The sequence below is a fragment of the Ranitomeya variabilis genome, chromosome 5, assembly GCF_051348905.1.
Source record: "Ranitomeya variabilis isolate aRanVar5 chromosome 5, aRanVar5.hap1, whole genome shotgun sequence".
Taxonomy (NCBI): Eukaryota; Metazoa; Chordata; class Amphibia; order Anura; family Dendrobatidae; genus Ranitomeya; species Ranitomeya variabilis.
Window position 1 is genome coordinate 297900698 of NC_135236.1, and position 14454 is coordinate 297915151.

Genomic DNA, 14454 nt, shown 5'->3' on the forward strand with positions numbered 1-14454 from the left:
CAGAATCTCTTCATGCCCCATAGGGGACAGGAAAACACTGGCGGTGCAGGAAGGGGTGGGGTATTTAACCCCTTTGTGTTCCTGTCCCCTATTAGGGCGGGGAAGACAACCTCCGAAGTGGCTGTCGTGGAAGGTGACTAGAGAAAGGCTACGCAGACAGCTGCGGGCTGATATTCAAAGCCTAGAGAGGGGCCATGGTTATTGGCCCACCTGGCTACAAATATCGGCACCCAGCAGCTCCAGATGTGCCAATTCCAGCACTTAGCCTCTCTTCTCACTCCCGTAGAGCAGTGGGATATGGGGTAATAAGGGGTTAATGTCACCTTTGTATTGTAAAGGTGACATAAAGCCCGGTTAATAATGGAGGCGTCAAGATGTCTATCCATTATTAATCCTATAGTGAAACCGTAAAGAGAAAAAAAAAAAAAGCCAGAAGTATTTTAATATTCTTAAAAATCACCATACTTGATTGCCTGCAAAAAACAAAATAAAAAAATTAAGTAAATCCACAGTATACTCCCTGTCCGACGCAGTCCAATAACAAGTGTCCCATGACTATCTCCCCTATAGAACAGTGACATTGGGTGATATCACCGCTCTATAGGGCCTCCGGTGACACTGACAGGAGACAATGGCTCCCCCCATTGATTTACATTGTACTGTAAATCACTTGCGGATCTGCAGCATTTCTGCGCGGAGAAACTGGAGCTGCAGGAAATCTGCGACGTGTGCACATAGCCTTATTCAGACACAGAATGGACAAACCAGCAATTAAATTTTTTTTTCCCTTGGGCGGTTCACTGTGCAGTAAGACCATTTCTTAGGGTCAGTATGATAGCAATAGAAAAAAATTAAATTTAAATATTAAGGCTTTGCTACTCTTACAATATTTTGCAAATATTTTTTTGCATTGCCATATTCTGAGTTGTAATTGTTTGCTGAATGAGTTATATTAGGGCTTTTTTGGAACAGTTTGGGAGTTTATATTTTTTTGTTCACGACTTTTGATTCTTTGTCAGTATGGAGAAGGAAAAAAAAAAGTGTGCTTTTTCTTAAGTATTCACAATACGGAACAAATACTGTGCCTGCTTTATAGTTCAGTTTTATAGTCATTCCAACTGTGTATATTGTTATATTTATTTTAATGCAAACACTGCATTTTTAGTGGCAAAACAGGGTTTTGGGATTTGTGTGGTTTTTTTAACCATTTTCACTTAGTCCCATTGGGGACATGAATATTTTTTACTTTGATCACTTGTCTCATGCATTGCAGTACTCGTGCCTGTTTGTCACACAGCCGAAACACATGCAGCTGTGGCGCTGATCGGCTGGCACCATCCAGGAAGCTGGGTTTCCTCTGCAGCTTACTCGGCTAGAGCTATAGCTTGCCAAATAAGAGGGAACCTGAGTAGATTTGCTCATCTCTACCCGAGGCCCATCAGAGCCTCTTATTCAGTCTGTTGGACCCTACTTATAGCTGGAACCAAAGGCCACCATACCCCAAGTTCATCAGATGACCTCTGGGTTCAATAGCAAACATTAGCACTAGCAATTATGCAAGGGACCCAATTGTGTCAAATGAAGGTAGAAGTGGGGTGTCTTAACCCCTTTTCAACCACTTAGATGCCAACTCTCACCCACACTACTTAATCCTCGTTGCAGTTTTAAAATGGATTCCACCGCCTCAGCCAACTTAACCTCTGCAGTTCTAATGCGTATTGGTGGTTAAAGAGTTAAAATCAAAGCGAGGATTTCAACACAGCTAATTACCTCTCAATTATTTTAATTTGCAAGGACATGAGAGGTCCCGTCATGTTTTAGGGCAACCTGCGCAGAGACTGAAATATTTCACACACAGCATTGTTAATACCTTTCAATATATTTCACAAGACAAGAAATATGTTCATTTTTTTTTTTTTTTATTATTAGCAACATTTTTACACCTTACATAGAGCTATATACAGACTAAGGCAAACTAAGTTTATCATTCTCCAGTACTACTTTTGACTTTAAAAACAATGGAATACCTAGCAAGCTAGTCAATTCTATTCACCTAGGTTGCAAAATACAAGTTTCCAAAGCCTATAAAGTGTTAGTATTCATCATCCTCCTCCTCGCCATCATCTCTAGATTCTGTCCCCACCTCTTCATAATCCTTTTCTAGAGCAGCCATATCCTCTCTTGCTTCAGAGAACTCCCCTTCTTCCATCCCCTCGCCCACGTACCAGTGTACAAAAGCCCTCTTAGAATACATGAGGTCAAATTTATGGTCCAGTCTAGCCCAGGCTTCTGCAATTGCGGTAGTATTACTCAGCATACAGACAGCACGTTGCACTTTGGCCAAGTCTCCTCCTGGGACCGCAGTGGGAGGCTGGTAATTAATGCCCACTTTAAAGCCAGTAGGACACCAGTCCACAAACTGGATTGACTTCCTTGTTTTAATAGCTGCAATAGCAGCATTTACATCCTTGGGCACCACATCACCCCTGTACAACAAGCAGCAAGCCATGTATTTACCACGACGGGGGTCACATTTTACCATCTGATTTGAGTATTCAAAGCACGCATTAGTAATCTCTGGCACAGACAGCTGTTCGTGGTAAGCCTTCTCTGCCGATATTATGGGGGAGTAAGTGACTAATGGGAAATGTATTCTAGGATAAGGCACCAAGTTAGTCTGGAACTCTGTCAAGTCAACATTCAATGCACCATCAAACCTCAGGGAGGCAGTAATTGAGGAAACGATCTGGCCTATTAGTCGGTTCAGGTTGGTATAAGAAGGACGCTCAATGTCCAAATTACGGTTACATATATCATAAATTGCCTCATTATCTACCATGAAGGCACAGTCTGAGTGCTCTAGAGTTGTATGGGTTGTCAGAATTGAATTGTATGGCTCCACCACAGCAGTGGAAATTTGTGGAGCAGGATAAACTGAGAACTCAAGCTTGGACTTCTTTCCATAATCGACAGAAAGACGCTCCATCAGCAAAGAAGTGAAACCAGAGCCAGTACCACCTCCAAAACTGTGAAAGATTAGAAACCCTTGAAGGCCACTGCACTGGTCCGACTGCAAAGAAAACAAGACAAATTAGTTTTCTTTTTAATGGATTTCTACCAAATCTCTACTTTAAAAAAAGAAGAAAAACAAAGGGAATCTGTCTGCACAAAGTGATAATTCAAAACATACAGGCGCTTGATGCACGCTTGGCATGGTCAAACATTTTCATCTTCCCATCTACTTATTAACAACCCCTCAGCCTCTACATCCGGCTCTATGAAGTCAGAAATATCTGATGTAAAAGTAGCTGGTGGGTAGGTGACAGACTCTTTATATAAAGACTCTCCGCACAGAATGACTGCTGAAATAAAGCATGGGCGTTCAGTGCAGCATGGCGGGACCAGTCATTTAGATACACCTCAGTTGCTTGACAGCTCTATCACAGAGCCAGAAGAGGGGTAGACGGAGGGAAGAGAAGCAGGTGGGAAGATGCAGTTAGTAGTTTGGCAATGCCATTATGCACCTGTTCTTTTTTCTACAGTCATTTAGTGCTGACAGAGACCCTTTACAAAAAAAACAAACAAAAAAAAAAAAAAAAAACACACCATACACCCCATTTACCTGTACAGTAACGTGCAGCTTAAATAGCTTTTCAACTGTGGATGCACAATTAATTGTCCCTTAATTTCCCCTTCAGATCTGGTTGTAAGACCACCAATCACTCAGACATCATCCACCCCCACAAGCACACAGAGTACCAATTCTATAGAGTACTATTAGGGTATGTGCACATGTCCGGAAAGTATGCAGAAATTTGAGAAAATCCTGAGGTTTTCCGCAGGAATTCTGCACGCGTTTGTCTCATTTTTATCACGTTGTGTGGATTTTACGCTTCTTTTCCAGAGGTTCCCAATGTAATATAGTGGGAAAGCCGCAAAATTAATGAACATGCTGCATATTTTTCCACTGAAAAATACGTAACATGTGCACAAAGGTTGCAGAAACCATTATAAATGATGAGATGCATATGTAGGCGTTTAAGCATTTTGGTTGCGAAAAAAAAAAAAAAAAAAAAAAAAAGCAAAAAATCCGGAACGTGTGCACACAGCCTAAGGGTATGTGTCCATGTTCAGGATTGCTTCAGGATTTTATGCAGGTAAAATCCTGACCAAATCTGCACCTGAGGTCACATGCGTTGTCCTTGAGTTTTTTCTGCAATGTAAGGACATGCTGCGTTCTTAAAAGACGCGCCGCATGTGAGTTTTCTCGGGTGTGCCGCATGCATCTTTTACTGCATAGTGGAGACAGGATTTCATGAAATCCCCTCCACTATGCTGTAACATCTGAACGCTGCGTTTTTTTTATGCATGCTGCGTCAAAAACGCAGTGTTTCCTAAACGTGGACACATACCCTTAGAGTAAATGTGTTCCTGAGCAGTGTGTTCTCAAAATCTGGACAACCACTGATTAGAGAGAGTAGCGCTTTTTCCAGTGTTTAGTTAAAAAGGAGGAAGGTTCTAGACTCCAAAAAAAACAAACCATGGCATTGATAAAGGTGTTCAAAAATTGGAATTTGATGGGAAACTCTAATTTCTAAAAGACATATCTAGAGAAATGAAAGGTCCTCTGAATCAGTTTCAGTAACAGACAAGACCTATAGCCAGAAATTGCTTTTTTCACTGGTAGGTTTTTTTTTTCTGAAGATTGACAACTATCAGTTTTGTTACTCTTCTAAAGGACATTAAGACAAAAAGCCCAATTCTTAATACAAATATCAATAACTTACCATTTTACGTAACCTATCCAAGACACCATCAACAATCTCCTTTCCAATGGTGTAGTGACCTCTGGCATAATTATTGGCAGCATCTTCCTTGCCAGTAATGAGCTGCTCTGGATGGAACAGTGTGCGGTATGGTCCAGTTCTGATCTCACCTAAAGTGAGTTAAGAAGAGTGAAGGTAAATGATTTTATAATGCTTTTCTTGTATGCAGTTAAACTTGTGTTTTTGTATTTCACAAGTTAAAAAAAAAACAAAAAAAACAAAAAAAAAAACCACAGCTTTCCCATACCCCCTATTAGGTTTCTCCCCATTGAAGAAAATAAGAATAGTACAACATTGTAGATGCAATTTTAAACCCTCATGCATCTTACCGATAACACTTGGTTCCAAGTCAACAAGAACAGCTCTCGGCACATGTTTTCCTGCTCCAGTCTCAAAGAAGAAAGTCCCAAAAGATGCATCTGCAGGATTGCTCTCCTTAGGGATAATCCCATCTGGTTGGATTCCATGCTCTAGACAGTACAGCTCCCAGCAGGCATTACCCATCTGCACTCCCGCTTGGCCAATATGTATAGAGATGCACTCCCTCTATTACATGAAAACATCCGTTAGTCAAGTGACATATTGAGAGTTCCCACCATGGAAGACCACTAGATCCATCTATGGACAGATATCTTTGGGGCCTTATATACACAGTGCAGCATTTGATATACCCATAAATGCTCAGCCAGCAGTGGTATTACCCACTCCTTGCATGAAAACCGCACAGACTACCTTGGAAGCCATCTACTACTGCTTATTGAATTCTCTAGTGGAAAGTACCTCCACCAAGAGAAATAAAAGGATTGGAGTAACAGCAGACACCACTGAACATAATTCTTGCTTTGCTCCAATATAATTCAAGGGGGATACAGCTTTATAGATACAATAAGAAAAAAACATCAAATACCCAGAGTCTTAAAAAAAAAAAAATATGTATATATTCAGATTAATAGTAATCCAACATGAAACCTACTAACTCACCATGTTCTAAAACTATAATGAACCAGTATACACCACAAACAGAGAAACCACCATGTGCCTGCTCCAAGCTACAACAGTCAGCATGTGGCCCAAGTTATAGCATTCTAGGTGTGGCAAGTAGGAGGGCTCAACTACTTAAAGTGACCTGGGCCTTAAAAATGAAACATTTAGGCTAGTTTCACACTAGCGTTAACTGCAATACGTCGCAAATGCGTCGTTTTGCCAAAAATACGCATCCAGCAAAAGTTCTTGCTGGATACGTTTTTTCGTCATAGACTAACATTAGCGACGCATTTGCGACGCATTTGCGACGCATTGCCAAACGTCGCGTCCGTTTTGCGACGCTTGGGCGTGTGGTAGCGGACCGTCGGGAGAAAAAAACGTTTTTTGCTCCCGACGGTCCACTTTTTCCGACCGCGCATGCGCGGCCGGAACTCCGCCCCCACCTCCCCGCACTTCCCCGCACCTCACAATGGGGCAGCGGATGCGTGGGAAAAATGCATCCGCTGCCCCCGTTGTGCGGCGGAGACCACCCTAGCGTCGGGAACGTCGGCCCGACGCACAGCGACGGGTTGTTCCCGACGCTAGTGTGAAACTAGCCTTATTCAGCAGGAATTAAGAACATGTAGGCTATATTCACATGTTTCTTTTTTTGTTTCATTTATTTCTGCAGCCAAAACTTGGGTCTCTTGGCTTTGAAAAAATGCTGAAAGAATTCACATGCTGCAGTTTCCAAAAAAGCAGCAGATTTTCAATTCAGTCAGTAAAAAAAGCAATTGTGTGCATGAGATTATGGAAATCTCGCAGCTTTTGCTGGATTTGTAAAAAACAGCTTTAGGCCAGTCTCACACATCCAGATATTTCCGGTACCGGAGAACACGGTACCAGAGTTATCCGTGTCCGTGTGTCTGTGTGCTCACGTGGTACATCCGTGTGATGTCTGTGTTTAGCGTCCGTATGCTGTCCATGTGCTGTCCATGTGTCCGCGTATTGAAACATTTTGTTTCAATTTTAACCCTATGACTTTAAAAACGCACACGGATGGCATCCGTGTGCGGTACGTGTTTACACGCACCCATTGACTTTAATGGGTCCGTGTGATCCGTGCGCTCACTCACATGCCTCCGTGTTTTGCACATAGACACACAGTCTGTGAAAACACACTGACATGTGCAGAGACACATTCATTTTAATGTGTCTACGTGTGTCAGTGTCTCCGGTACGTGAGGAAACTGTCACCACACGTACCGGAGCCACTGACGTGTGAACAATGTGTGAACATACCATTATATGAGATTGAGGCCGTGGTCAGACAATTGTATGATAAATTATCTAATTTTCATCCGTATTGTCATGTGTGTCTGTATTTTACATTCATTTGACATCTGTATTTTTACATCAACATTTTAAAATGTACATGTTCAAATAAAGTTTCCCATGTTAATAATGGCAATGTATCTGTATGGGATCCAAATATTTTGGAGTAGCCATAGACTTGTATAGGCGAATCTCATTTGAAAGATGGAAAAGACTAGAACTAACTCCAACTTTTTTCATATGGGTACTCGGTCTGTGTTTAAGGGTGCGTGCCCACGATCCGGAAATAGCAGCACTTTGGATGCAGCGTATTTTCATTGCAACAAAACACTGCGCTGGTTAAATCCGTTTGTGTTTGTTGAACATTGCGGATTTACAGCATCCAATACATTCTATTGTGAAAATTTCCGTTGTGGAGACTAAAATCTCCGCAACAGAAATTGACATGCTGTGACTTGTAAACCCGTACCTCTGGTGAGTTTACGTAATGTGAAATAGGCCGGGGTCACACTTGTGTGTGCAATGTGAGAAACTCGCACAAGTCTCTCACATCAATACCCGGCATAGCCGCTGGCACTCAGGACCCGAGTGTGCGGCTGCATGTATTTCTATGCAGCTGAACGCTCTGGTCCCGAGAGCCGGCGGCAGCACCGGGTATGATGCGAGAGACTCGTGCGAGTTTCTTGCATTGCACACTTAGGGCTTGTTTCCATTTGCGAGAAACACGTCCGTGTCTCGCATGTGGAAACCAAGCTCTGCTGCCGGCACTTGGGAGTGGAGCGTGCGGCTCCATGTGTTCCTATGCGGCCGCACGCTCCCCTCCCAAGTACCGGCACCAGAGCTTGGTTTCCACATGCGAGACACTGACGTGTTTCTCGCAAATGGAAACAAGCCCTTAAGGCTGCCGTCACTCTAGCAGTATTTGGTCAGTATTTTACATCAGTATTTGTAAGCCAAAACCAGGAGTGGGTGATAAATACAGAAGTGGTGCATATGTTTCTATTATACTTTTCCTCTATTTGTTCCACTCCTGCTTTTGGCTTACAAATACTGATGTAAAATACTGACCAAATACTGCTAGTGTGATGGCAGCCTACGTGTGACCCAGGCCATAGAAGCACAGTGGGCATGGGATATCTATAAATCCCATCCATTGTGATTGCATCGTAGAACGCAGCGTTTTTGGACACAGCGCAGGTGAGTTGCATCCAAAACACTGCTATTCCGGATCATGTGGGAACGTACCCTTAACACTATCATTTGAACAGTTCTATGGAATTTTTTTGCATAGATCAATTTTTAATCAGACAGCACGCGTTTGTATATGGCCACGTGCATACTTTGAGTGTTTAGTGAGTTTTTTACCTCAGCATTTATAAGCCAAAACCGAGAGTGGAACAACCAGAGCAAAAGTATAATAGAAACACGTCATCACTTCTGTATTTATCACCCACTCCTGGTTTTGGCATACAAATTCTGATGTAAAATACTGACCAAATATTGCATGTGGCCTGATACACTCATATGAATTAGCCATAAGGGCTCTTTCAGGTAAACATATTAAGCTATGTTTCCACTATGTTAGGCCGGCGTCACACTAGGCGTAAGTAAATACGGTCCGTTCTTTACGGCCGTAATACGCAGTAATTGTCCCAAAACACTGTTCCGTATTCAATGCAAGGATGCGATTTTTACACACAAATTTATCCGTGTGTCACCCGTATGGCTTCCGTACGGCGATTTTTTTTCGCAGGCTTGCAAAATGGACATATCATGGATCCATCGGCTCAAATATTCTTAAAAACATATATACAGTCTATATATATATATATATATATATCAGTGAGACACATATATATATATATATGTATATATATATTTATATTTAATTCAGAGCTAGATAGCGGAAAAGCCAGTAATTCAATTGCCGGCTTTTCCTATCTCCTTCACAAACCCGACAGGATATGAGACATTGTTTACATACAGTAAACCATCTCATATCCCTTCTTTTATTACATATTCCTCTTTACTAATGTAAGAAGTGTCTTTGTGTAAAATTTGGGGGCTCTAGCTATTAAATTAAAGGGTTAAATCCTGGAAAAAATTGGTGTGGGCTCCCGCGCAATTTTCTCCGCCAGAGTGGGAAAGCCAGTGACTGAGGGCAGATATTAATAGCCTAGAGAGGGACCATGGTTATTGCCCCCCCCGGCTAAAAACATCTGCCCCCTGCCACCCCAGAAAAGGCACATCTGTAAGATGCGCCTATTCTGGCACTTAGCCTCTCTCTTCCCACTCCCCTATAGCGGTGGGATATGGGGTAATGAAGGGTTAATGTCACCTTGCTATTGTAAGGTGACATTAAGCCAGGTTAATAATGGAGAGGCGTCAATTATGAAACCTATCCATTATTAATCCAATAGTACGAAATGGTTAATAAAACACACACACACTGTTAAAAAGTATTTTAATGAAATAAATACACATGGTGTTTTAATATTTTATTATACTCTTAATCCGCCTGAAGACCCTTGTCACCTGAAATAAAGTTAAAAAAACAAACAACAATATTCCATAACTTCCGTCGTTACAGTCTTGTCCCATGCTGTAAATCCATCTGAAGGGGTTAAATCATTTTACACCCAGGAGCTCTGCTAATGCAGCTGTGCTCCTGGCTGTAAAACTTGGTGAATGAATGGAATGCAGAGGAATGTACTGTAGTTACCTCGAGCCGCGGTGATGCGCCCTCTGCTGGATGAACTCATATGAACTCGAGCGTGGGAAAATATTCTGAAAAGTTCCCACGCTCAAGTTCATATGAGTTCATCCAGCAGAGGGCGCATCACAGCGGGAGCAGGCAGTGGCTGATGGGAGTATTCATCAGCTGCCGTGTGTGCTATAAATAAATCATAATAAACAATGACAAGGGGTTTCCCTGTATTTTTGATAACCAGACAATTTTGGCGATTTGACCAGCTCTTCCCACTTGCCCTGTGGCGGTGGCAAGTGGGGTTTATATTTGTGGGGTCACATTTGTATTGTCTGTTGACATAAAGTCCACGGCTCAGTAATCGAGAAGCATCTATAAGACGCCTTTCCATTACTAATGCTATAGTTATTGTAAATAAACATACAGACAGAATAAAGTACTTTATTTGAAATAAAAACTTTGAATATAGAAGCCATGGTCTCCTGTAATAAAACAAAAATAAAAAACAATCATATCCCTCACCTGTCCATCGTTCTGTTCCACGCTGTAATCCATGTCTGAGGATAATCAGTTTTCATCCTGGACACTGTGAAGATGTGACCGTCCAGGCTGAGAACCACTGAAATACCATCCTGACCTGTTTCACATGAGACTCCCAATCATCGGAAAAAATCAAGATATCATACAAATATACAATCATGAATTTATCAAGATAACTCCGGAAGATATCATGCATGAAGGACTGAAAAACAGATGGAGCATTAGAGAGTCCGAATGGCATCACAAGGTATTCAAAATGGCCTTCGGGTGTATTAAACGCAGTTTTCCATTCATCACCCTGCTTAATACGAACAAGATTATATGCCCCCCGAAGGTCAATCTTAGTAAACCAACTAGCCCCCTTAATCCTGGCAAACAAATCGGAAAGCAAAGGCAAAGGGTATTGAAACTTGACCGTGATCTTATTCAAGAGGCGATAATCAATACAGGGCCTCAAGGAGCCATCCTTCTTAGCAACAAAAAAGAATCCCGCTCTCAACGGTGAAGAACATGGCCGAATATTCCCCTTCTCCAAAGACACCTTAACATAACTCCGCATGGCAGTATGTTCCGGCACAGACAGGTTGAAAAGTCGGCCCTTGGGAAACTTACAGCCTGGAATCAAGTCAATAGCACAATCACAGTCCCTATGCGGTGGAAGGGAACTGGACTTGGGCTCATCGAATACATCCTGAAAATCAGACAAAAACTCTGGAACCTCAGAAGAGGTGGAAGAGGAGATTGACATCAAAGGAACGTCACTATGAACCCCCTGACAACTCCAAATAGTCACAGACATAGACTTCCAATCCAACACAGGATTATGTATCTGCAACCATGGAAAACCCAGCACAATAGCATCATGCAAATTATGCAACACCAGAAAACGACAATCTTCCTGATGGGCTGGCGCCATGTACATGGTCACCTGTGTCCAAAACTGGGGTTTATTTTTAGCCAAAGGTGTAGCATCAATGCCCCTTAAAGGAATAGGGTTCTGCAAAGAATGCAAGGGGAAACCACAACGCCTGGCAAATTCAAAGTCCATTAGATTCAAAGCGGTGCCTGAATCCACAAATGCCATGACAGAAAATGACGACAATGAGCAGATCAAGGTCACAGATAACAGAATTTTAGGTTGTACAGTACTGATGGTAACTGAACTAGCGATTCTCTTTGTACGCTTAGGGCAGACTGAAATGACATGAGAAGCATCGCCACAATAAAAACACAACCTATTCTGACGTCTGAATCCTTGTTGTTCCGTTCTAAACAGAATCCTATCACACTGCATAGGCTCAGGCATCTGCTCTGAGGACAACGCCACAGCGCGCACAGTTCTGCGCTCCCGCAAGCACCGATCAATCTGAATGTCCAGAGACATAGAATCACTCAGACCAACAGGCGTGGGAAACCCCACCATAACATCTTTAACAGATTCAGAAAGACCCTTTCTGAAAATTGCAGCCAAAGCTTCATCATTCCATTTAGTCAGCACAGACCATTTTCTAAATTTCTGACAATACAATTCTGCCGCTTCTTGACCCTGAGACAGGGCCAACAAGGTCTTTTCCGCTTGATCCACAGAATTTGATTCATCATATAATAACCCTAGAGCCTGAAAAAAGGCGTCTACATTAAGCAAGGCCGGATTCCCAGATTCCAGGGAAAATGCCCAATCTTGAGGGTCGCCACGCAACAGGGAGATGACAATTTTAACCTGTTGAATGGGATCACCAGAGGAACGAGGTTTCAGAGCAAAAAACAGTTTACAGTTGTTTTTAAAACTCAAAAATTTGGACCTGTCCCCAAAAAACAAATCAGGAGTAGGAATCCTAGGCTCTAAAAGCGGAGTCTGAACAATATAATCCGAAAGACCCTGTACCCTAGCAACAAGCTGGTCTACACGAGAAACTAATCCCTGAACATCCATGCTAGTGCAGTGCCCCAGAGTCCTGGTCGTTGCAGTACTGTTGCTCCGCCGCTAAGGGGGGCTATGGTACGTCTGATGGCACTGAAGGAGTTCATCTGACCAGGTATCACATACACCAATACATTTCACAGTCGGGCCTCCAGGGGGAGCTAAGGGTACTATTCATTAGGCCACTCCTCACATACTGGTAAAACTGGGGGTCAGGCAGGAAGTTAGAGAGAACGCTGACTGGGTTGGAACCAGGCAACACCTTGTGGCAGAGGGTGTTGCAGGGGAAGATTCGGTAGGGTCCCTGTCAGGGGTGGGATCCTGACAGAGGCCTGGCAAACAGAGAGAAAGCTACAGGACCGCGCCTGCACTTCATAGCGGCGGTGCCCTAAGAAAGGACAAGAAGCAAGATTTATTGTGCTGAGTGAGAAACGAGATCAAAGCAAGAAGGAGAATATCAGTAGGAGTCGTGCTGTAAGATCGAGGCAACATCCTACTGAGGCGTAAACAACCGGCGGCCGGAACGCCGAGGAGGTACAGAGCTCTAAGCCATACTTCAAACCAACGGCAGGACAGTCAGTCACAGGCGGGCTGTCTCACTTAAATCACCTACGCAGACATAGGGGGCAACCTGTGGAGAGGGGCAACTCTAGGGTCCCGGAAGAGCTCCGAGCCTACCCGTCATACGGGTGCGTCCCAACCATAACACCTGGGAGGGACGGAAGATTAGCAGAAGATCATCTAATCGAGTTGTGAGGGAACATGAGAAACAGACACAACAGTTGTGGGGACTATCCCGTAAGCACAGCAGGGGAGGACCACAACACATAGCGCTAGCAGGAAGGCACAGATTTCCACCTGCAAGGAGAACTCTGGAGGTGCCATTGGACCGGCCGGACTTGCGCTGCCTGGTGAACCGACTGAGGACCCAGAGACCTTCAGTAAAGAGGTAAAGAGACTGCAACCTGGTGTCCTCGTTATTTACTGCACCGCACCACCACCACTATCCACATCTATTACTGTACGCCCCTCAGCAGGGTCACGGACCGGGTCTAGCCACCGTGACAACCCCAGAGCAGAGACTCGGAGGCCCGGTACCAGGTACCCCTCGGCCCTGCGGCAGTGGGGGCGCTACAACTTGGCGTCACGAACAGGATCTACTTAAGCCTGAAGAATCAGGTCATGTGTGCCTTGGAACTGTGATTTGTTGTGCTTGGACTGTATTTTATTGCAAAGACTGTGTGCTGCCATTACTACAAGGATTACCGCCAAAACCGCCGCCATTGCAGCGCTGAGGAGAGCGCAGGAGAAGAAGAGGGGCGTGGAGTGGGCGTAGACAAGCTGAAGAGCGCGAAGGACAATGGCCGCCCAGTCTAAATATTTCTGTGTCCTGAGGACGTGTCCGTCAACAGCCGAGGTCCGCCTCCTGATCCTGTTTGGTGGGTGGAGACCATGGAGACGGGGCCGCCCACGAAAGAGACCGCGGGAAGAAGACGCTGGGGAGGAGATAAAGATGGCGACGCCGGGAGCACCGCGTGGGGATGACCTGACTCGGCATGGAGCCGCATCACCGGACACAGCCTCGGAGACGCCATCGTTGCGGGGACTGGCCCTCACGGAACCACCGATGGGTCAACCTAACTGGCAAATGTCCGAGGAGTGTGTGGCGGCAGCCAAGACCCGACAGATAGCACGCCGTTTGGAGGCTGATGCCTGCGTGCTCACTCGGCTGGGCCAGCCCACGGAGGTCCGTGTCATGATTCTCAATGGCGAGAGAACATAGCCCAGCATATATGAGAACTAGCTCTTGGAAGATGGAAACTATACTGACCATGAACTAAACCTGCCGCACAACTAGAAGTGGCCGGGTAGCATGCCTACGTTTTTTATCCCTAGATGCCCAGCGCCAGCCGGAGAACTACCTAATCCTAGCAGAGGAAAAGACAGTCCTGGCTCACCTCTAGAGAAATTTTCCCAAAAGGCAGACAGAGGCCCCCACATATATTGGCGGTGATTTTAGATGAAATGACAAACGTAGTATGAAAATAGGTTTAGCAAAATCGAGGTCCGCTTACTAGATAGCATGAAGACAGAAAGGGCACTTTCATGGTCAGCAGAAAACCCTATCAAAACACCATCCAGAAATTACTTTAAGACTCTAG

General features: G+C 44.1%; 1 protein-coding gene across 1 annotated transcript; it reads right to left on the reverse strand.

The window, feature by feature from the left end:
- Positions 1-1769: 1769 nt before the first annotated feature.
- LOC143775846 (tubulin alpha chain-like) lies at positions 1770-5936 on the reverse strand. The gene is made up of 4 exons (XM_077264459.1): positions 5808-5936; positions 5156-5372; positions 4788-4936; positions 1770-3070 (listed from the first exon to the last, which is right to left on the reverse strand). Exons 1-4 carry the CDS (start codon positions 5808-5810, stop codon positions 2093-2095), a joined length of 1347 nt encoding a protein of 448 aa, XP_077120574.1. The 5' UTR covers positions 5811-5936; the 3' UTR covers positions 1770-2092.
- Positions 5937-14454: the final 8518 nt, after the last annotated feature.